General features: G+C 35.0%; 1 protein-coding gene across 1 annotated transcript; it reads left to right on the forward strand.

Annotated features, from left to right (window-relative positions):
- The first annotated feature begins 257 nt into the window (after positions 1–257).
- Positions 258–24,670, forward strand: Srek1ip1 (SREK1 interacting protein 1). Its single transcript, XM_042690836.1, has 5 exons — positions 258–419; positions 9,060–9,107; positions 11,784–11,927; positions 19,123–19,195; positions 21,213–24,670. Exons 1-5 carry the CDS (start codon positions 407–409, stop codon positions 21,397–21,399), a joined length of 465 nt encoding a protein of 154 aa, XP_042546770.1. The 5' UTR covers positions 258–406; the 3' UTR covers positions 21,400–24,670.
- Positions 24,671–25,596: the final 926 nt, after the last annotated feature.

The following is a 25,596-nucleotide window of genomic DNA, read 5'->3' on the forward strand; positions in this document are numbered from 1 at the left end:
TTCCAATGTCCTCCAGAGAAAAGGCGACAGTTCCCCCACAGATTGACATCAGTTTAAATGCAACTTGTAACAACGTTAAAACACAAGAGTCTGAAACCGTCGGGGTTGTGTTCACTTCACTTTAGGCATGCGCAGTTCACACTCACCTCTTTCCCCCCCCCCCCCGATATTGGCAATAATGGTTCGGACCAGGTGTGTCGTGAAATGTGCCTCTCCCGGAACCTGCATCCGCAACTACTTGGTTCCGCTATCCCTGGAGGCGCCCTAGGCCTTCCTGCTGCGGTGTCGACACGGGCCCCGTGTGGGTGAAAGAGACTGCCTTGACCCTGTGGTGCCTCCGCAGCCAGCGAGAAGAAAACGCATTTTTCCACATCTACTTGATCCAGTGACTTCTGTTACCAGCGACATGGCAGTGCCAGGTGAAGACCAGCAGCGGGATCCCTGCTTTCCAGCTTAGAAGGAAGCGGGTGGGGTCAAGTGGGCTAGGGCTCAGAGGGGAAGGGACAGATTCGTGGCCTTAAAAATCGACAGATTCTGTTGGTTTACCTTTAAAGGTGTACGCTGCAAGTCTAAAGTAAAGAAAGAAACTCTTTCCCGCCCCCAGCCCGTTCAGCTGCTCAGGATTACAGGGAAAGTCTCCTGTAGACGGACAGTGGATTATAGGCCTAGCCGGGCGCCGAGGGACGAGGACCATTGGCCTTAAGTTTTATGTGGCTTAAAAATAAAATCTGAAGTGGAAACACGTGGTTCTCCCCGGGAGCCGAATGCCCTGTGTTGGTACGGAAAGTGCGTTCTGGGGTTCCCTCCATTTCTAGTTCTTCCTGTTGTGTGGCCGCAGAACTTCAGCTTTGCCCTTCTGGGGCTCAGTTTTCCTATCTGTCAAAGAAGGCGCTTTGTTGAGTTCTATGTAAGGTCCTTTCTAGTCCCAGTTTCTGTATCCAAACTCTGAGGACTAAGTTCCCAAAGATGTCCTCTTTAGGGATTCAGTTTCCTAGGAAATTCAGGTGGGATTGGGCACCTCTTAAGTTGCCTTTCCCCACGATGTATCTGCAGGACACTGTTTACACCCCAGCGTGGAGATGCAAAGTGCCCTTTACTGTAGAAAAAGATTCTGAAAAGTATTGTTTCAGAAACGCTTTGTTTAAACCTGCCTCTCCCCGCATTGTTTGACCAGTTTCTTTGATCCGTGGCAGCTTTTCTGAATCTAATTTTACAGGCAGTTTTTAAGGGAAGAATTTTGTGCAGTTTGAGCACATCTGAAACTGAGAGACGTGTGCATTCTTTATTAAGTTCTTTCTGTGTGCCAGGCACCATCCTAGGTAGACATAATTGCTCTTCATACAAAACTTCCAGTTTGGCAGTGAAGAGAAAGACATGGAGCTAGTGTTCCAGCAAGGAAAATTCAAGGTGTTGGGGAGCAGATAGTAAAACATCTAACAGGGTATAGAAGGGACCATCAGCACTTAAGAGACCAAAAGAATTGTGGGAAAGATGAGTACTTATAGGGGAGATTGCAATCAGAGGTAGAGGAAGATGTATGTGAGAAGAGAATATGTTTGCTATGGATAATACTCCACTTGCAAATGTAGGAAAGTGAGTAATTAAAGAGCTAATAACTGACCTTAGATAGTATATCAAAGATTTCAATGATCTTCTTTCACTTTTTCAACCTTGCTGTGAGAAACATACTAATGTTCCCATTTCACAGATGAAGAAACTGGGGGACAGAAAAGTCAAATAACTTGCCTATTTTGAGCTATGAGTGACAAGTCATTTGGGCTCCTCTATACCACATCTGTGAATTCATTTTGCCTCAATATTGTATAACTTAAAATAAATGACAGATATCATGGAGAATAGGAAGCCACTTAGGGGTTTTCATGCAGATGCACACTTTGGATAAATAATTCTGGTTATAGTGTAGTCTGGAGGGAAGTTAGTTAGGAGTAGTTTTGGTGAGCTATGATGGTGTCTAGCTTAGCTTTGATCTGAGAGAAGCAAATAGGTTCGAGATGTATTTTTGATGATAGGATCACTAGAAATGGTTGATTGATTCTATGAAGATGGGAAAAATGGAATATAATTAACCTAGGTCTCACTGTTAGTTGGGTTAGGACTAATTTCTGATAACTCAAAGCACAGTTTAGAATGAAGATGACTTTACTTTGGAGCATGACACTAGTATAACACAAGAATAGAAATATCTGATAGTCTGAGATACAATCCGTCTCTTAGGAAAGAAATCAGTGTCAAAGTCCAAGATGTAGGTATCAGCTATACATGTAATGATTAAAGCTATGGAGTAGATGACTTTGCTCAGGTATAGAGTGTAGTTATGAAAGGAAGATCTATGACAAGTCTAGAGACAAGCCTGGATAGATTGTCTAGGTATTCTCATAGGCCAAATCACTTGTGTTGATCTTAGCATCACACAAGTTGACCCTTTATTGAGAAAGTTTTGTGACTACCTGTGTAGTATGGGCACGCAAAATGATACAACCTTGAAAACTTCAGTAATGGAGATGTGCAATTGCAGAAGGAGGGCTAAAGTAATTTCTTCAAAATTTTCTTTGAAATTCCCAAACTAGGCTACAGATACGTACCTTTCAATTCAAAATAACACTTTGAAGTCTATAGATAAACTGTTTTAACTTAGCAAAAATTGAGACAATAAGCATGACAGGCACTATACAAGTACAATGCAAGTGCCTTAGGAAATACAGATAGAAAATGTGAAGGTAATTTCTTGAATGATCGATCCAGACAGTGTATTAAAGAAAATAGGGCTCCTTTGAAATCTTTAGACGAGATCATCAAAGAGGACAAGTATTATGCTGTGTTCTTTTATTTTAGGAATAAAGGATTCAGCTAGGCATTTCTTGGGGGTAGTTCTACTAGTGATTATTACAAAGTGTGACTATAAGATAATAAGGCTGCTTTCCACATACCACAGAAGAAAACTGACCTAGTCTGTTGGGTGTTCACGTGCCTTAGCTGTTTTTTTTTTTTTTTTTTTTTTTTTTAGCATTGTCTGGTAAGCTTAAATCATTATGTAGATAACAATAGCATATTATAGACCCTTAGAGAAATCTCAGGAGCTTTGTTGTTATTAGAGAAATGGCAGTTGAACATAGGACTCAGTGAAACTTGCTTTGCCCATTTACAGTTGTTGAAATTAGCTCAGGTGTTGAAATCTTGTGAGTGATTCTCTAGGAAGACTTGGCCTGAGATAAGTGGCAATGTATGTTACTGGTGTGGTTGGCACAAAGCTCTAATTTTTGGTGGTAAGTTTTTGTTTGTATTTTGTTTTAATTGGGGGGGGGGGGTGTTGTCATTTATCTTTCTGTGAAGTCTTTAGAGCCAAGTTAGGAAATCACCAATGGCTAACTGAACATTTCTGTCTGATTACCACAATGAGTGAGATTCTTAAAAACATCACTGTAGCATCTCAGAATAGATAGAATTCCAAATTACACTATAATTGTTTTTTCTTAATAAACTATACTGTTATAAACTATACTGTTGGTAATTTATTCTCCAATTCATGTTGTGTTTTTGTGGGGCGGGGGTGGGGGGGCTTGTTTTGTTTTGTTTTTTGCCAGTCCTAGGGCTTGAAATCAGGGCCTGAGTGCTATCCCTGAGCCTCTTTGTGTTTAAGGCTAGCGCTCGACCATTTGAGCCACAGAACCACTTTCAGCTTTTTTGGGTAGTTTTTTGGAGAAGAGGCTCACAGGGACTTTTCTGTCCAAGCTAGCTTCAACCTGTGATCCTCAGATCTCAGCCGCCTTAGTAGCTAGAATTACAGGCATGAGCCACCCTTACCCGGTTTATGCTGTAACAGTAATTTTCATAACCATATATCCTATCATTTGTAGGATTTTATTTTAAATCCATATCTGTGAGTTTTGTAAAATTCTCTTTAAGCCACTTAGTTTTTCAGAGGCTTGGTTTCCTTGTTTCCATAATGAAGGGATCGATGGCTTAGATTTCTTCAGCTTCTAAAGTATTAAAATTCCAGTTCCCCCTCTCTTCAAGAATGAAGGAGGATTGTGTGACAGTGGCTCACTCTTAAAATCCTAGCTATTCAAGAGGCTAAGATCTGAGGGTCGTGGTTCAAAGACAGCCTGAGCAGGAAAATCTATGACTCATCTCCAATTACCCAACAAAAACCTAAAAGTGAAGCTTTGGCTCAAGTAGTAGAGTGCTAACCATGAGCAAAATAGCTCAGAGACAGCACCTAGGCCCTAAGTTCAAACCCCAGGACCAGCACAAAAAAAGAATAAATTACATATTCCTGAAGATGGTTAATCACCTTTTCTATCTTTTTCCTCTCACCACTCTTGCACATTCTCTAATGTGAAAATCTGTGGTTTTGGTTGTTGTTGTCATCTCTTTATATTACACTTGCCTACATTTCCCTGTCTTTCATCTTAAAAGTCTTGTCTGTCATTTCTTCATATTTATTAACAGAACCAGTGTCCTTATGACACCTGCATATTTTCTCATATTTACAGCCATGAGCGCATTATTCTAGACAGCATAGTATAGTGTAGCTTCCTTTAATGAGGGATTTTATTCATCTCCATGACTACTCCAAATCCCAATTCAGAATTGCATCCAGAACAGGTAAATAATAAGTAAGCAGATTTATCTGGTCAGCAGTATTGATTTTTCTTTAGTTCACAAATTAAATTTCTCTGTTATCTTAAACCCGTACCTGTACAGAATCTTTTCTTCATAGATCATTATATGAGACAAGTGGATAAAAGTTTTATGCATTTACTTAAATATTATCTTTCTCATGCCAATAGTTAAAGCAACTCTTCGTTTTGTTTACTTTTATCCTTCTCTTGAAGGCCAGATGATTTTGAAGGTTAATTTTGTATGTACAATTAAGACATCTCCTGTTTTAAAATATTTTGGTTGCTAGATGCCTATGCCTGATGTGTAATCCTAGCTGCTTAGTAGGCTAAGATCTGAGGATCACAGTTTAAAATCAGCTGTAGCACAAGTCTGTGAGACTCTTATTTCCAATTAACCAGCAAAAAGCTAGAGGTAGAGGTGTGATTCAAGGGGTATAGCAAAGAAGTTAAAGGAAAGTAGACTGGCTGCGAGTTTAAGCCCCAGTACACTCTCTTTCTTTCTTTCTTTCCTTCTCTCTTTCTCTCACAAACACGCACACACAAATAATACATAAATAAATAAAAATAATGTGTCTTTGAGATAATTACATTTCATTTAAGATGATCTTTGTTCCTTAATTCCAAAATTTGTCAGACTTCTATTTAAATTTTAATTATCTCCACTCTTATAAACTGTGTCGCCATGAATGACTTCATTTGTAAGTCAGTATGCATTTGTAAAAGTAAGTTGAGAGAGTTAATTCACAGGTGTGGAATTGCTGGTTGAAGGCAATGTGTAAATTTATAGTCCTGATAGATTACACCAGCTTGCTTTCTGTGGAGATAGTTCAGTGATAATTTATACTCTTGGCAGTGACAGCAGTATCCTTACCCAAGCACCCTCTTCAACCTTTTCAATCTTTCCTGTCATGAGAAGTGAAAATGGAATCCTACTACAATTTTAATGGATACTTCACTTATTATAAATAAAGCTGAGTGTTTCAGAGTCACTTCTACTTCCTTTTCTGTGAACTTTCTGTCTACAAATTAATGGTTTGCTGGGTTTTACACAGTAGGAATAATTAACCTATGTTAGTATTGTGAGATGCACACATTTTTTTCACAAAATTTAAAGTGTCTCTTTAGTTTGGTTTTGATAAGGTTTACATTTAGGGTTTTTTTCTTATTGTGACAAAATTTATTACTTTTTAATGATGTTTAGATTGTAGGTCACAATTGAAAGAACTTTGAAGTGAGGATTGGAGAGAGGCTATGAATAACTGTTTCAAACTTCTATAAAGGAGAGGAATTGACACCATTAGGTATCTTAGCTGAGTAAGGGTTTCATAGTGCAATTTTCTGATTTATTTTGACAAGGATTTTGAGTTCTGGCGGACTTAATCAGAAAAGGAAAAACAGGGAGAAAATCCTGGAAAATAATGCTCACAAAATAGACAAAGCCAAGGAAAATATAAGAGTGGCATCATTATCCCTAGGACTGGTTCTCAAAACAGAATAAACTACCCCTTTCACTGTGCCAGTTCTCTCAGACTTATGCTATTATTTGCCTGAGATTAAATCCCAGAAAGAAGCATTCAGGTGGTCACAGAAATTAAAGACAACTGATGCTGTGATCTTAATTTAACTAACGGCTAGTGAGGAAATAGCTAATAGGCAGTTACATCATAAATAATGGTTTTTGTTATATATTTTTATATAAAAGTTTCAACTTTGTTTAAAAAAAGATGGCCTGACTTGAAGATGTTTCATATTTTATTTCTTTTAAAAGTATGATATACTTGAATGATTCGTATCAGTGGTTTTTTTGTGTGTCATAAATGTATTTAATACATGCTGAGATGAGATTGTTTCAGGCCTATCTGTTACAACATTCTTAGTCTGTTTCAGGGACTATAATTGTGCATTTAGCACAGGTTTGTGCAGCATTATTCTGCATCTCTGGTTTCTATGGAAACACACAACATTGACCCGAATTCTCTGAGCTTTTTTTTTTTCTTCTTCAATATGCGGTTGATTTCATAATGAAAAAGCCTCAGATAGTATGAATCCAGCTTTATTCCAGTCATGGTTTTCCTATAATGTGGCATATGCATCCTTATACTATGCAGTAATGTCCATTTTATGGAGACAAAGGGATTGGGCCATAGTGCTCAAAAAGTTTGGACTTAATAAAAAGTGACATGGTGTTTTGCACATGTTAAATGATTTTTTTTTTTAAAAAGGCATTAAATACCATGTCAAATTTGACACTTTACCTTTAAAAGACTGGAGGGTACTGTTGAAGTTCTTCTTAGAAGTGCTCAGCCTGTGAGCTGAGTGGGACAGAGATGATGTGAAATCAATGGAAAGTTCGATCACCACTTGTGGATGAGCACTGCTGCCCATGATCCTGAAATGACCTGAGGTCTTGAAGTCTTCTGAATACAGTGCTTGCGTCTTGTATATTCCTAGCAGCTCGAATCAACCCACTGATTTTCATGGAGGAAAGTCACATTTTATGTTTAAATTGTTCCCAAATGTATTGGTTAAGTTTTTACATTTACATTTTAAAAACAAGCATTCTAGCAAAACTGGTTTTACTAGAGCAATTCAGTATTTGAGAGAAAAATGTAAATTAGGAAAAATAACCATTATATTAACCTCATAATATTAAGTAAATGATTTTGGAGGGATTTTTTTCTTACAAATTAATACTATTTTCTGTTCACACTTAGCCATTTTAATATATATGTTACACTGAGATAGTATCTCCACTTGAATGGTTTAGAACTTAGCTGCCCGTCAGCAAGGAAATGGAATAAGACTGAACTGAGCTTTATTGAACTCATTATTGGAGGTCACTTGGAGGTTAAAATAAATTTTAACTGTGTGTTATTCAGTCATATAAAATAATATTAATAAGATATCTGCTCAATATAGATGATCCTTTAAAACATTCTGCTAAGTAAAATCAGACTCAAAGATAGTGTAATTTCTCCATGTATATGGAAAATTCTTTTTTATATTTTTTTATTGTTTTAGTAAAGGTGAGGTACAAAGTTACATAAGTCAGGTAATGAATACATTTCTTTTTCAATAGTGTCACCTCTTCCCTCATTTTCTCCCAGTTTTTCCCTCCTGACCACTCCCACAAGTTATATATCTTATTTTCAACATAGTGTCTAGTGAGTACCACTGCTACATTTGTTTATACTTTGTCTTAACATTTCTGTGCTCTACCTTACCCTTCTCCAAACAGATAAACTTACATATAAAACCAAAGGTACAGAAAACAAAAATGGTGACAAAGGAGAAAAGAAGCAAAAAAAGAAAGAACGAAAACCTCTTGTTTCCATTTCTTGGAGTTCATTTTGATAACTAGCTATATGCATATATGATCATAAAAAATGATGTTTATCATTGATGTTTATCAAAATGAACTCCAAGAAATGGAAAATTCTTTTTTTTTTTTTTTTGGAAAATTCTTAAAAACAGAATAGAGATAGCCAGGGACTAAAGAGAAGAGAAGAGAGAACTTGTTTAATGGGTACAGTTAATGCTTGCAATGAGGTAAATCTTTTAGAAATAGGAAATGGTTGAATGCTTGTGCAACACTGTGAATATATTTTATTCTACTGAATTGCAACACTATGAATGGTTATGATGGCAAATTTTATGTTGTATATATTACTGCCATTTAAAAGTCAGTTTTAATTTATTTCTAGTACTTAAACTTTCAGTATTGCCTCATATACTACAAATATTTGTAAACGTTTATCAAAATTAGGCACATGACTAGTTTGTTTTGCTGAAATTTGTGGTTGAAATTAGATGCTTCTTATAATATCTAATCATTGCAGCCACTGTTCTGTAATTTCACTGGCAAAGTGCTTACTTAGTATATATGAGCCCATGGTTTGATCCTAGGCACCACACATACACACAAACAGATACACACACACACGTGCACATGTGTGCACATAACACATACACAAAGAAGGAAAAATATATTACTTTAATTTCCCATTTATGAATAGTAGATTAACAGTTTTCACATTTGAATAACAAATATTTTTCCTTACTGTTGTAGAATTCCTGAAATATTCTTGACTCTAATATGAGGGGGTAACACTGTTCCACAAGAAATGTACTCATTACCTTATTTATGTAACTGTAACCCCTCTGTACATCACCTTTACAATAAAATAAAATAAATTTTAAAAATAAAAAGCAAATTTAAGTATCCCTCAAGTGATTTGAATAAATTCAGTTTGAATAAATTGATTTCTAAGAGTCAGAATAATTGAGTAGTATTACTATAATGTATCAGAGATCATTTTTTTTCTATTCAAGAAAGTTTTACAAACAAACATTTCTAATTTCATGTGATAAAGTCTTTATGCATCTCAGAAGACTCATCCAATTTTTTTTTTTCAGGTTGCAACAAGGATAATGTCAGAGCTGGCTGTAAAAAATGTGGCTACCGTAAGTACACATTGTCTATAAAGTTTATGAATTCTAAAAAAACAAAAAAATCTTTCTACTTTCTTTTATTTATAATGAGTCCCTTTCAACCAACACTGTTGGTTTATGTGTTTGTTTGTGCATACCAGTCTTCTAGCTTCAATTCAGCCTGGCACTGTCCATGGATTATTTTTTTTCCTCAAGGCTGGGCTCTACCACTTGAGCCACAATGCTACCTAGGCTTATATTTTTATTTATTTATTTATCTGGCCAACACTGAGTGTATACTAATAATTTGGTCTCTCTATATATAACATATTTGTCATTGTAAAACTGTTTAGGGGGACTAAGAAGGGATAGAAGAGAATGTTAACGAGTAACCAATAGCAAAATATATTTCATCTGGGAATGAAAATGGCAAAACAAAACTTACTAACTGTTGAATAATCCAAGGTTAGGAGGATTGGGCAAAGTGAGGCGTTCAATCTGATTACTGTACATTAAAGATACATTAAAATACCATTGAAATACCATACAGAACAATTGTCATATACTTTTAAAAAAATGTCAAGCAGAGTAGTACCAGGAAGGAGTGGGAGAACAGAGGTGGTGAAGGAAAGTTCATGTGGTTGGAATACTTTCTGTACATGTCTAAAAATTGAACAATGAAATTTATTGAGATTGGTTTCAAAAGGAGGGGAGTGGGTGAATGTGATCAAACTACATTGTATGCATATCTGGACACGTCAGAATTAAACCTTCTTGTACAATTAATTGATGCTAATTTTTTTAAAAAAGACTCAATAAACCTCTCAATACTTTGAAGAAGCCCCACCATTAGTCAGTCCTCCAGATGGGAGGACATAGGGAGTTACCCCTAAACTACGAGGTTCAGAGAGTATCTTGTTTGTGAAGGTATCGAAGTCTAAGAGTTTGGTGATATGGGACCCTATGTTTCATTGTCTTCAGTCTATTTTGAGTTAACTTTTGCATGTGTCCACCTTTCATTCTTCTGTATGTAGAGAACCAATGTCCCTCAACTATCTGTTGAAGAAGTTAGTCTTTTTCAATTGAGAGGTCTTCACACTCTTGTCCAGATTAGATTGAATACTACTGATATTTAGCTTTTACTCAAAGAAATGATAGTATCATATGATACAGTTTCATAGAATTCATAACAATTAGAGCAGTGGGAGTGGAACAATTTTTACTTTAATACTTGGACAAGAACAATTAAGTAAAAAGATGAAAAATTAATTATCTCAAGTGTGTTTACTAATGGCTCAATATGTATAACAAAAACTGAATTATAAGGAAAAGTAGATAAATCAATAACATATTCTAAGTACCTCTGTCAAGTATGTAAACAACAAAATATACATTCTCAACAAATAGTGTATATCCTTATGAAATGCTTACCAACTCTCCCCTAAATTCACTATATACCAAGCCACAAAAGAAATCTTATCAGTCACCAAAGAGCATACATACTAATTGTATTCTCAGATAACAGTGTAATAAATTTTGAAATCAACAATAAGAATAAGGTCTGAAAATTCTATGTTTGGAAACAAAAAAAAAGCATTTGTAAAACTTATAAATGATTCATTTGGAAGGATTTTACAGACTAGCTGACTGAGTCCTTCTGCTCTACTGAGATGGAAACTCCTCCAGCTACTTCAGGCCTTGGCAGGTATTTGCTACAGAAGCAGTAGATGACTCTGAGCTCCAGGCCTTTAACAGAAAGACGAATTCTATGCCTTGGGGCTAGTTGTAGGCTTTGACAGCCACGGTTGCAGTATGTGGTTGCAGGCATTAAGGCTCAAGCTGAAGCCCCACTGTTACTACTTTCTAAGACTCTGGCATGAGACTTCTCAGTTGCTGATCTTGGCCAGCATGTCAGTTTTGCTGTCAGCACACTCGTGTTTGTTCCTGTCAGTTCTTCCCTCGGGTACTTATGACTGCCCTACCCACATGGATAAGTTATAAATATTGGTTATATTATTTTCTGTACGTGTTGGTGTTGTATTCTATTTCTTATCAAGCTTTTTTATTAGCACGAATTAGTTGTACAGAGGTAGTGTCATTATATTTCTATACATGCATACCATGTGCCCATTAGCTCTCCCTCTCCATCACACTTCAATATATCTCATTCCCTCTTAAAATAATTTCAACAGTTTTCATTGTTCTACTTTCATACATGCATATAAAGTACTTTAAACATATTTATCCTCATTCATCTTCCCCTTTTGCTTTGTCTCTTCCCACTGATCCCTGCCCATGGTAGAGTTGATTTTACTTTGTTATTCATTTTTTAATACTATGCATTGATTGTACTACAGGATGCACCATGACATTTCACATGTGCATATTATATTTTAATCAGGTTAGTCTCCTATATTGCTTTCTAGATTTTTTTAAATTATAATATTAATGTATTTTTAGAAGGGGAAAATATAATTCATATTCTGAAATGTATAAGTACTCCCCAAAATGTTTATTGAATTAGAAGTTTCAGGAAGAAATTTTCTTGTAGTACTATGTATGGGGGAGTGGGAAATATATATATATATAGTAACCAACTCTTTAAAAGTTAAAACTTTTTTAATTATTGAAATGAATTGTTTTCTGTTATTCAAAAAAAAATACTAAGTGAATCTATAGTTATGTCATTCTATTTTTTTTTTAATCCAGCTGGTCATCTAACCTTTGAATGCCGCAATTTTCTTCGAGTAGACCCCAAACGGGACATAGTGCTCGATGTCAGCAGTACAAGCAGTGAAGACAGTGATGAAGAGAATGAAGAACTAAATAAATTGCAGGCATTACAAGAGAAAAGTGAGCAATATGTTTTTTACTCCATTTGCTAAACGTATTTCTAAATGTTCCACTTTTTAATCTTATTTTTATATTGCATTTATCATTAAGATGTCTTTTCCGTTCTGTGTATAAGTTTCTGCACAGGTGAGAAATAGACTGTAATAGACTAAGTAATTTGCCTAAGATCAAACACTGCTCAGCAGCAGGCCAACTGTTTCAGATTCCATAGACCATGTTTCTTTATTGTATCTGGATTTTGAAATTAGACCAAAGATTAGATTGTCAAGTCACAATAACCAGCAATCTTGCCTAGTACAAAGCACTTTCTTTCCACTTCAAGACCAATTGGTCAATTTAACAGATGTTCCTACATTATTTTAAACATATACAAAAAAAGATCAGTCATGAAACATTTCTATTTTATGCCACATCTTGTGTATAAAATGGCTTATTCTTGCAATGGGATCAAATTTGGTGCTATAATTTTGTAAACTACATAATTCCATATATTCCATATGGAGGTTTCACACAGAAGTAAAATAAAACCTATTTGACTACAGCTTTAGGTATGGGATGAGAGAGTTTTAACGGTTAAGATCCATTTTATTTTAGTTTTGATCAGAAAACATTAAGCAATGAACTTAGAAAAATGTTTATTTTCCATATTAGTTCCAATTAAGAAGAAATCAAATATCAGGTACTGGGACAAGTTGAAAACAAAGAAGAGAGAAAGGGTCTCAAAGACAACAAATGAAAATCATGTTGTTTATGATAATTCAGTTGGTTGAATTCATGCACGTACTTTTGCTCCTGTTATGCCTTGGTTATAAAGGATTCCCCCCAAAAGCTCAAACGTTGCAGGTTTGATTCCCAGTTTATCTGTGTTCACTAGGGGCTTTGGAGAAGTGAGTGGATCATAAGGACTCTGATTTCATCAATGGATTTACCCACTGATAGATTCAAAATACGAATAGGTAATAGGAAAGGAGCTGTGGAATGTAGGGCCTGATCCTGATCTGAGAAAGTGGATCACTAGGAGAATATTCTTCAGGACTACCCATATCTCATCCTAGGCTTCTTCTGTTCTGTCTGCTCTACAAAATGTTCCATCACTGCCTTCTCCATGATATTTTGCCTTGCCATGGCCCAGAAACAATAATGCCGCCAGTGGACTAAAACTTCCAAAACCATAATTCACAATAAATCCATCCCTCTTCTAAAATGTTTCTCACGTATTTGTTACAGTGCCAAAAAGTCTGATTAATACAACTCTCTACTGCAATATCACTAAAATGACAGCAAACAAGAGCAAAATAATAATTTCTTGTTGTTGTTAAAGGCATAAAACATTAAGATCAAAAACAATTGCAGCTAAATTGTAGAAACAGAAAAGGAGATTGATTAGTGATAATTCTTTGCACAATCCTTTGGCCTTGCTAGTTTACCATTAAAGTCTAGTGTTCTAAGCATCACTTGCTTAGCGCTTCCAGTCAATATTTTGGGCAATCAAGAGTTAAATTTTTTAAAGAGAAGAATCACATATGAAACCTGGGCATAGGTCCATAGCAGTGATACATGTTGAAAAATCTATCTTGGGCATTTTTGTCATACTGTGAACTATATAACTTGTACTCAGGAAAGCCTATGTGGTAGAGCCTACTACACATGTAGGCCATATGGTAGGACAATTCAGTCCTTCATTGGCTACATCATCATAATGTGGCCCATGACTGTATATAAACTAGCAAGCAAAAGAGCTCGACTTGAAACATTCAGACTGTGCATGGAGAAGAAAACAAAAGACATTCAAGGACAAAAAAGAACTTGTAGACATTAAAAATGACATGAGAAAATTGATTGAGTTGGAATAAAACTGAAGCAAAAAGAGAGAGGGGGAAAAAAGATGAATGGAGTATCAGTTTAGGAAATGTTTCATTCAAATGAATCCTAGGAAGAAAAAGTTTTTAGATTGAAAAACTTCTACAGTACCAGTTCAGTGATAAAACATAGACCCACACAAAGTCCATATTTTTGAAAGTTCATTTCATAGAAAACAAGAAAAAGTACAATTCAAGCTGTAGAGTTAGGAGTTAAACAGGGGTCATCAATGAAAGGTCAGGAATTAGAATTGCTTTATGCTTCACTATAGCAGCATTAGACATTAGTAAGATATAGGTAATGCCTTTGGATTTTTTGAAGGAAGATTATGTGTGAATTACTATGGTTTTTTCAACAAAAGTAACCAGATGTAAAAATAAAATAGTAGTTCTTTCAAAATTTCAGTATCAAAATAACCTTTAAAAAGCTTTTTCTCAAAGAGTATGTAGTATCAGGAATAAATATGGAATAAGCTTTAATATAAAGGTGTAGACCAGCCAGGTTCCAGTTGCTCGCACTTGTTATTCTAGCTGCTCAGGAGGCAGAGGACTGGAGGGTCTTGGTTTAAAGCCAGCCTTGGCAGAAAAGTCTGTGTTCAATTGTCCAGCAAAATACTGGACTATAAGCCATGCTTCAAGTAGCAAGAGTGCCAACCAAGAGTGCCACGATCAAAAAAGCTGAGCAAGTACAAAAGGCTCCAAGTTCAAGCTCTGACTAGCACAGGAGAAAAAAGGGGATTGGTAGGAAAGAAGTAGACCAAGATAAAAAGTACATGGATTGAAAGTAGAAAAGAATACAAAGAATAGGAAGACAATATCTATGATACTGTAGATCATTTCTTAAGTATTTTATTCCTTTTCTACTTTTTTTTTTTTTTTTACTAGTACTGAAGTTTGAGTTCAAAGCCCAAGTCAGCTCAGCTTGCTTGCTTTGCTGGGACCCTACCACTTGAGCCATGCCACTAGTCTGGATTTTTGCTGGTTATTTAGGAAATAGAGTCTTGAGAACTTTTCAGTATAGGCTAGCTTAAAATCGCAGTCCTCCAGATCTCAACCTCCTGAGTAGGTAGGGTTATAGGTGTGAGCCACTGGTTCGTGGGAGTGATTTGTCATTGTTGTTTTAATACTATTTTAAGAGGGGTTATTTTCTTGAATACCTTTTATAGATAACTCCTTGTTATGTACATATAGGAACACACCTTATTTTTACATGTTGATTTTGTATCTTGACTGAATTCACTTATTTAAACCAGTTTTTTTTTTCTGAAACTTTCAGAGTTTTTTGCATACAAGATTATGTCATCTGCAAAGAGATATTTTTCTTCTTTCTTTCCAATTTAGATGCCTTTTCTTTCCTAATGGCTCTGATAAGGGCTTTCAGTACTATGCTGAATAGAAAGTATCATGTCATTTCTAATGTCCACAAGTTCTTTACCTTAAAAGAAAAGCTTTGAACTTTCCATCATTATTATGGTGCTAGTTATGGGCTCGTCATATATACCCTTTATCAGAACAACATATATTCCTTTATAATTGTTCATTTATTGTCGAATGCTTTTTTCTATGCCTGTTGAGATGATTATTTGGTTTATATATCCTTCATTCTGTTCATGTTGTATAGTATATTCATTGATTTACATAAATGTGACTATCCTTGCATTGCAGAAATAAATCCCACTTGATAGCTGTATGCAATCTTAATATTCTGTTGTATTCCGTTTGGTACCATTTTGTTGGGGATTAATGCATACATCTTTATCATGCATAATGGCCTATAATTTTGTTTTCTTGTAGTGCCTTATTTAGCATTTTAATTAGGGTAATGGTAGCCTTGTAAATAAATTTTGACATTTTCACTTGACTTAATTATTTGGAAGTATTTGAGAAGAATAGCTTTAGTGCTGCCTTAAATGTGTGATAGAGTTCACTGGAGAGGTCATCTGTTTGTATACTTTTCTATATTGAGAGGGTTTTGATTACTGACCCAATCTCTTTACTTTTTACTAGTTTGCTTATATTTTCCATTTCTTCATGAATCAACTTTAGCAAATTATGTTTCTAGAAATTCATCCCTCTTTTTCTAGGTAGGTCAAAAGCTATTGGAATAGAAATAATCCTTTATAGCCGGTGCCAGTGGCTCATACCTGTAACCCTAGCTACTCAGGAGTCTGAGATCTCAGGATCTCAGTTCAAAGCCATCAGGAAAGTCCGTGAGATTCTTTTCTCTAATTAAACACCGGAAGTGGTGCTGTGGCTCAAGAGGTAAAGCACTCACCTTGAGCTGAAGAGCTCAGGAACAGCGCCTAGGCCCAGAGTTCAAGCCCTGCAACCAAACAAAGAAAGAATCCTTTGTATTTTAATAGACATCCACTGTAAATCTCTTTTCTTTTCAGTTTATTTATTTGGGTCTTTTCATTTATTTTTTATTTAGCTAAAGCTTTATTGATGATGTTAGTTTTTTAGAAAACACTCAGGTAAGGTATAGGAGAGAGAAGCCGGAAGAGTACAAATTGCAGGCTAATCTGGATTACATAAGGAGTTCTGTTCTTTAATCTTTTTTTAAAACGACTTTTCATTTCTTTTCTCCTCTAATCTTTTATTTCCTTCACCTAATGAAGCCAGTCTTTTTGACTGAATTTGTTGGTATTTGGATTTTTCTTTTTGTTGCCAGTTTGTGTGTATGTGTTGTGTGTGCACATTCATGCATGTGTGTTTTATCTGTGATAGAGATTAAACTCAAGGACTTGTGCATAGTAAGCTTGTATGTTCCTGGTTATCTTACCTGTGTGACTATACCTATTGTGGACAATGGACATTGAATTCCCCTACTATTATACAGCTGCCTCTTTCTTCTTCAGTTCTATTACTAATCGCTTTATGTATTCTGGTGCTCTGATGTGGAGTGCTGCATGTATAATTATACTTGTTACATGTTCTATTGAATAAGTCATTTGTCATTGTTTTTATGACATTTTCTCTTGTGACAGTTTTTGGCTTCAAGTATGATGTAAGTATAATCACGGGTGTTCTCATTTGGTTATCATTTGCATACAGTATATTTTTCCATCCCTTTGTTTTTAGCCAATTACCCTCAAAGATAAAATGAGCCTCCTGAGTGGCTTATGATTGATTCTTGTCTTTTCATCCATTTGTTCATTCTCTGCCTTTGATTGGGACATTTAGTCCATTTAAGATTAAAATTTTGCTAGGAGAAGACTTCTGCCATTTTATTCACCATTTTTGTCTGGTGTTTGCTTTTGTTTCTTCCACTCCTCATTTGTTATTTGATGTTTTTCTGCAGTGTTATATTGATTCCTTTTCTTTTGTGTATCTATAGTATATATTTTTCTTAGGACTCTTATAAATCATCTACACTCATGTACAAAAAAACTATGCTTTTACTGTTATATACACTTTATTATTCATTATTCATATCACAATTTACCTCTTTATATTGTGTGCTCATTAGCTAATTTATGATTATTTTAATAATTCTGTATTTTAATTTCTGTATTAAAGTTAAATGTGACTTATATACCATTATTATATTAACAAATACAGTATTGTGTATTTGTCTATGTATTTACCTTGACCAATATGTTTTAGACATTACTTATTGATGTTTCAGTTTCCCCAGTTCTGCCCAGGAATCTGGTCTTACCCGTAGCACTTAACACAGAAGGCTATGAGGTAGGTACTGACATCACTGATGACAAGGAAGATAAACATTTAGTCAGTCGAATGACAGGCAAAATGCTCACAGCAGCCTGAAAGTGGAATGAACGGTGTTTAATGTTTAATTTGGTCCTGAATAGCATGGAATTCTCTCATCACAAGCTAATAACTAGAAGAAATCAAATACTTGATGTCTCTCTTTGAGTCTGGTCTAGAATTTCTCCCATGGTTAGGGGAAAATAGCACAATTAGGTCCTATTTCAAATGATAACAAATAGGCTGATAATGAGGATGACATGAGCCCACTCCCCCTATATCAACAAGACAATCTCATTTTTACTGAGAATATAATTGTCTCTATCAAACCTAGTCGCCAACAGACAGATATACAGAAGATCTTTAAGAAAAACAAAGAAACTCCCTGGAAAAACAGACATGCTGCAAGGAGCTAAACCCCTTCTAAAAGACTTTGGTTTCCTGGACCTGCTCAAAGGGAAGACAGACAAGCTAGAAGAGTACACTTCTACCCAGCACAGCCCATCCCAGTGCTGTTTTCCATCTGAGCCATACCATCCAGCACTCAAGTTGTCCAGTGGCAAGCCCCCCAACTATACCACTATGATCACAATGTCACCCCTTGCATACAGACGGGGAGCAGCACTGAAAGAATGTCAAACTGATTTTTTTGTACCTTTCTTTTTTGTTTGTTTGTTTCAACTGGACATGACTTGGAGCAAACAGCCATTCAATGTATTTACCTGTGGAGTAATCACCCATAGATCTTTCTGAAGCTACCACAGAAGAAGCACCACTTGCTGGTCTGGTGGCCTCTGTTCCACATCTGAGAAGAGTCCTAAGGATGATTTTCTGCGTTGACTACCTTAAGCTTCTTGAGGTTCACAGTTTTTCCACCCAGAAGAGTTGTTCCCATGATGGACACATCTCCTGAGAAGCTGGAATGACTGGTTAGACCAAAGCTCCCCCACTCTCCTCAGGAAACCTGGCCAGCAAGTGTCCACTCCTCTGGCTTCAGGAAAACTTCTCTCCAATTTCATGTCTCAGCTTAGGATGTTTTCATGCATATGTCATTGGGATGAGTAAGCTACACTGTCTGGGGATAGAACCCAGGAACTCTTAAGACAGTCAGTCTACCACTAAGCTACATCTTAAATTCTGATATATTTTGTTTTCTTTTTTGTAATGCTTTCTTCCCTCATCCCACCTTGTCTTTTTCCTTTTGCCTTTTATTTTTCACAATTTAGAAAGCCAGTCACTTTTAGCATTCAAGAAAGATATGGTCCACTCCAGACCCAGAAAGAAAGGATAACTAAGAACTACAAGGTGTTAAAAAAAATATTCCCCAAAGTTCAGAAAAATTTTCCTTCATAATACATTGTATCTTTGGTCGGGACTTTTTCCCCCTTATTGTCAGTCACATTTCTCTAATCTTTGTATATTAAAAATATGACCATTCACATTGTCTTACACTATAAAAAAAAAAGATGTATCTTTAAAGGTTCTTTTGTTCGGCTTTACTACATGTTCCTATTTTTGTCATCTTCTCTATCTAACAAACAACTAAAATTAACATATTTACACACATAACAAATCAGTATAAACTCATGGTGACCTGATTTTTCCAACTACCTTTTCATCCACAGGAATAAATGAAGAAGAAGAAAAGAAAAAAGAGAAAAGCAAAGAGAAAATCAAATTGAAGAAAAAGAGGAAAAGGTATTTTTAACAGCATATTTATAAAAATAAAGTTACAATGTTAGTCCAAAATGATTATAAAATTTTTTATGTATTAATATTCAACAGTTGTAGTTTTATACCAGTAACTAAATTTTTAAATTGGACACATGTCTAAAGTCTTCATGTACAGTTTGTTCTCATATAGATGAAGCTGGAACTTAAATAGTACATGTCTACTATTAATAGAATCCGTCAAGCTAAAAATACCTTCAGATTTTTCAGAACCTTTACCAGCTACCTGTGAATTTTACTGTTAACTTTTTAACAACTAACTGACTAATTGATCAAGAGTAGTAAGAATGAATATCTTCTTTGATTAATAACTACAGTTTCATTTGTTCATATGATTATAAATACACACATCTTGACATTGCTTAGAGCACTTGGTCATATTTAGATCTGGTTTGGACCTAGTTCTCACTAAATTTATAGGTCCTATAATTCAGGTATTATGACTATAGTTTTTATAGAGCATTTAATAGCATGTTTTAATTATAGATAATTTATAAAGTAAAAAGGTTTTCTTTTTGTTATTGGGAGTTAAATAGTAATGTTTTTAACACAACTGCTAGAATCATAGAACTCAGGGTTTCTGACTGGTTTATTGTTGGATAATTTGTGCTAACACAGCAAGGTGAATTGCTTACAACAAATGAGATTATTATCTTCCAAATACCTTCAGATATTTTCATTTTATATTAGACCATTTATTCAGATCTCTCTATTTCAAGCCTCTCAGAACTTAGGGCCTGAAACTAAATTAACTTTTCTATGCATGTAGAGATAGTGCCATTTAATACCAGAGCTTAAAATTCTGCCTTAAAAATGAGAATCCAGGAATGAGCAAGCCAAAAATAGACAACTAATAATCATCTAAAAACAAGAATCTATAATCAGAATCCAAGGGGTCAAGTCAAACAAGGTATTTAAAACAGGAAATGAGACAAACTTAACAAAAATAGAGCTAAGGCAGAACCACAAGACTAGATGAGAAGATAAGCTTTGCAAATGGTTGAAGTCCCAAGTAGATAGACAGACCAGACAGAGAGCACAGGAGTAAAATGAAGGATAGCTCTGAGTTGGGAGTTCAAGACACAGTTCCTTAGACACAGAATCACTTGAAATCTTGTGGTCATATATGATTGCTTTCAGTCTGGGTTTACCTGCTGAAATTTAGGTCAATAAGCTAGCTAAAAACACCTGTGTTATTTTAAGTGAACTCAGTTTCTGACTTGTCACGTGTTTTTGTTTTGAGTGTAGTTAGAATGTTAAACACCACTTAACATAAATCTACAAATGACTTTTTCTTTTTTCATTTCTTTCTATTAGCAGTGCAGGAATTCTATTTTTTTCCAATTTCTTGTCAGAATGATATTAGAAAATAAAGTCTGATAAAAAGCCAACCTCACTCATATCTGGAGTAGTTAAAAGAATCCTCTCTGCATCTAGCAGAAATTATTTTGCAATTCAAGTGTTCATTGTATCACTCTGCATGTAAAGAAAGCCCTATGTTAATGTGAAAGATCAAATGAGTTAGAAATGTGCTTTTATTTTGTTAATTTTCAGCTTTTATATGGAAGCACAATTGCAGCCTTTTATATATGCATATAATTGCATCGTTTGTGGTTCTTGTAAGAAAATATGTTAACAAGTTAGATATACCGTGTATATAATGGAGGTTGAAGAATAGTGCTTTGTTTGTCTTTTAAGATTTTGAAGGGTACTACAGCATGAAAAAAAATGAAAATCATAGGAAAAGAATTTCATCTTTACTGAATTGAAAATTCACAGTTGAACACAATAGAGGTGGTAGTGTTGACAAGTTTCTGTGACCAAGTACCAAAAATTCTGAATTTAGCATCTGAAGTGAAAACAAAGCACATTTTGAGTTTATGTTTATATCCCCTTTTTATTCCAAGAGAAGTTATGTCAGCTAAAATCCCACTTAACATTACCTAATCAGTTATAAATTTTCAGTGTATATTATTGCCCATAGGTCTTATTCCAGTTCCACTGAAGAGGACTCTTCAAAACAAAAGAAACAAAAATGTCAGAAGAAGGAAAAGAAAAAAGAAAAAAAGAACAAATCAAAAAAAGGGAAACATCACAAAAAGGAAAAAAAGAAGAGAAAAAAGGAAAAGCATTCTTCTGCCCCTAATCGTTCTGAATTCAGTAAAAAGTAACTGAAACTGTGACCTAAGTCGTGAAATTTAAAAATTCATTTGCTCTTCCTTGGAAAGTATTGTATAATTATGCTTTGCAGTAAATCCCCTGCTTTTCCGTATGTATATTTTTCATATGTAGAACCATCATCTCTCTGGCTTTATGTCAGTCTTGTTACTTAATAGCCATACTTCAGGACATAGATATTTGTACATACAAAACATATTTTTAGTACTTGTGTCTCTGCATGTTGTCTTATTTTTTGTAAGCTGATTGTGAAATGGCTTCCCTGCTCTAATCTAGCAGTTAAAAGCTGCTGAATCACGTGTCCGCCTGCCAGTGAGGAAGCTAGCTAGGAGGTAATGATGTGCTCTTGATAGTGAAATTTTTAAGAGCTTTATGTACTGTGATGTAATGTAGAAAGATAGTGAAATTCTTAAATCTCTAGGATTTTGTTTTTTAACTATCATAGGAGACAAGGCTTTACTGGGTTTGAGTAATACTTTTTAAATGAATGGTAACTGCAGGAAGATAGGGCATTTATAATAAGTTTAATTGTTTTACACAATGCCAAGTTTCTAGTACCTGCCTCCTTTGTTTTTTGTAACAATTGAAGCATTTCTTCCTGAGATTAGTTCATCCTGTTAGAAAGTAGCAATGTGGGTCAGGATTTTTAGAATGGACTCCTGAATTGTGTGACAAATGTGCCATATTGGCGTCTTACAGTGATACCTCAAGCACAGAAATTTTGTTTAGGAAGACAGGAAAATCTTTATTAGAAATTATTTTTACTGTATTTAGTATGTAAATTTTATGAGGCTTTGTTAGTAAATAGTGTGGAGATATTTTATAAATGTTATTAGCACATATACTTCTTTGGTCTGAAATGGTTTTTAATTCTGAAGGAAGTTTCATACTGAACTCCTGATTTCATAAATAACCAAGTTGAAGCGTTGCCTCTTTTTCACTTCTGTCACAGATCTCAGTAGCAAGGGCAAAAAAAAATTCAGAATTTTATTGTCCTTTTCAAAATTTAAGAGCCAGGGAGTTGTATCATGAAAGCCTTTATATAATAATTTTATATATAAATGTGCATTTCCAAACACTTGTTAGCAGATATAGATGTTTACCTTTTTCATTTCATTGTGATAGTATTAATTAGTTTAACATCTTAGTATCCTTGATGCCCAGTAAGTTTGATACATATTGTGCTGTAGCAGCATTGAATGTCAACCTGTTATCATGACATAGCACCAACGATGACAAGTACCCACTGTGGTGCACTTGTAAACTTCCAAATTGGTAACTTGCAAATATGGCTACAGTTAAATTCATGGTGGTGAAATCAGATAAGTACACTTGGCCTGCCTGGCTTGTAGGTTTCCTGATCCTCCTTCCCCCTGGAACCCTGCTGGCATGCCCTGAGTAAGACAGAGGAGTCTCACTCAACTCCTCTTAATATACACATCCTTGGGAGTCTGAACCTACATTCTGTCCTCACATTGCAGCCATGCTTCTTGCTTTCCAGTCACCTAATTTACTGATTTGGTTCCTCAAAAATGAATTCTTCTGTTTCGGGTTTAATCATTTGCTAGGAGAGAAACATAAACCAATTATATTTGATTAAACCTTTGCTAATTTTATGAAAATACAGTTCTTTTGTTCAAGATTTACATAAATAAGTAAATATAAATAAGGAGAGCTTTTTTCCACAATGATTATAGCATGTTTTAAGAGATGACCTCTATCCCCCTGGTTGTGAGATGATTTACATTGTCAGATGGTTAGTGATAGTAGTTACAGTGAAAATTTCATGAAATTAGTTCATAAATTTTACTTTTAGTAATTGTAAAGATTATAAATTGTCTCATTATGTTTTTTCCTGAATGGTAATACAGTGATTCCAAATACTTATCTAAAAGTAAGCCCTTTTAACTAATATAGTACAGAAAAGTTCTAATGGATCAGTAAGTTTTCTCCCCAAAATAATAGAATTATTCCCTGGTAGATTTCCTGTAATATCAGCAAGGTTTATGAAAAATCTCATCTGAATAAGCCATTTATTTTTACTAAATAAGATGATGTAAGTGGGATTGGATGCAAGTCTCACTAATACAGGAAGAGTTTTAACATTTCTTCCTAGGCAGTATGTAACAGGAAAAACTAAATTTAAGGGTAATAATCTAGATGTCCTGGCCATTTTAACTGCTTGTATAACCCTCAACAAAGTGATTGAATTTTCCTAGACCTTCTTTACCTTGAAAATATTGTACTTATCTCAAGATCATGTCTAGTCTCTAATGTATGTAGTCATTGATATTTTTATAAAATCTAAATAGTATTCATTTTAGAAGTTACAGTTAGTATTCTATAGTAGTAAAGTTTAATTTTATTTTTAGAAGTTGCTAAATCCATTGAGTTCTTTAAGCGGACAATGATATTTGGTTTAGTTTTTTAACACCCAGTTTATGTCATTTTTCATGAGACAGAATATATTTAGATTTCCATAAGCAAACTAATGATCACTTTGAAAATACTATTTCTAGGCTGATGGGCTTGCTCACAATTTCCCTACTTCTTTTCTCTGTATTATCTGTTTTCTAAGAATTCTCAGAGGTATTCTCAGTCCTTTACACTTAATATTCTCCATTTACATCTTTAGTTCATTGTGGCCAAGGCATCAATAAATGAGAAGTAAAAACAACTATGTGTCTGTACTTACTATTCTATCTTAAATTATATTCTTAGTTACCTTCAGTTGCAAAATTGGTGAAGGAGTTAATAATATAGGTAAAAATGTCAGTGAGTCCACTTCAGCAAGCATTTACCTAATACCTGCAATGTAAATACAGGTAAGTGGTAGGGATAGTTATTTATTTATAAGACATTCCCCTAGGGAGTTCACAATCTAAGTAGGAGAAGAAACACTGGAAAGTGGCATCATACAATAAGTTCAGTAACTGATGTGAACAGGGGCTCAAAGAAATAGGTTTTAGAGAGTAATGCTTGGATTGCAGTGTGGTTGAAGATGGAGTAGAGAGAAGAGGGAGCTTGGCATTTCCTAACAAAATGAGTGCAAATTGTAAGCAATCTGGTGTTGCTACTCTCATATATAAGGCAGGAAGATGTAAGAATCATGGTTTCCATTTTAGGTTCTAGGGGTATAAAGGAGCTCTTGTGTCCCCTAATGAGGATCTTGGGCTTTTATTGGCTTTTGATTTCATCTATATTATAATCCTAATCTACCGTTTTAAAAAGATGAAAATGCTATATTATTAGAAAAGTTTCATAGAAAATAACTTCACTTTATGCTTTATTATTTGTATCATTTTGTGGACCACTCTTCTAAGTGCTAATTGTGTTTATCAAAAATGTGCAGTAATTCGTATTGTCTAAAAGTTACTAAAACTTAAACGATAATTACACGTGCATTTTTTGGTGTATTTTGCTAGCTTATTTTTATGGCTTAAATTTATGTATTTATTAGGTCCAAACAAATCACTTAAAGCAGAATATATTTTTCAATGTGTATACTCTGCTGTAACAATAAGGCTTGCTTTAGTATTTTGTCTCAGTTTATGAATCACAACTATAAAGATAAACCCATTGGTGCATGGTGGGTGCCCAGGGCTGCTTCCTCCAGTAACCAAGAGAGAAGCATCTTCAGCAGGAAGAACATCCAGGACTCTGGCTGATCCCTAGACCTGAATTCAAACTTCCTAGACAATTGGTGACCAAGAACAGTAGATTTCTTGGACTACTGCATAGCAACTCCAATTGTTAAGCCCAGAGTCTTGACCTCACTGGTCTTCTCTCAACTTCTCTAAAAGTAGAGTATAACCAAACTAAAATTGGGATGCCTCTTCTGCAGCACAACCTATGATGCATCCAACCATGTCTAGCCTGTTTTGTTTCTCCCACAAATTGGAAGGAGCTGAGGACAATGAGCATGTTGTTGCTCTAAATTCTGTGTCATTTATGGCATCGCCCTTCCCCTTGAGCTGCAAAAGTAGATCCAGTGTTAATCTTTCAGCCTAAAGTTTCACATCAAACAACTTAGTAAAATTATTTTTAGTTGCTGAAGACCATAGCATATTTTCTGAGAACTTAACAGTGTAAAAGATCAAAAGTACTCATGATAGCTCAGAACTTTCACAAAAGTAAAGACCTTTGCTTTTATCATCTCATGAAATGTCATTTTTGTAATGAAAATTATT

The sequence above is a fragment of the Dipodomys spectabilis genome, unplaced genomic scaffold, assembly GCF_019054845.1.
Source record: "Dipodomys spectabilis isolate Male_0828 unplaced genomic scaffold, ASM1905484v1 ptg000140l, whole genome shotgun sequence".
Lineage (NCBI taxonomy): Eukaryota > Metazoa > Chordata > Mammalia > Rodentia > Heteromyidae > Dipodomys > Dipodomys spectabilis.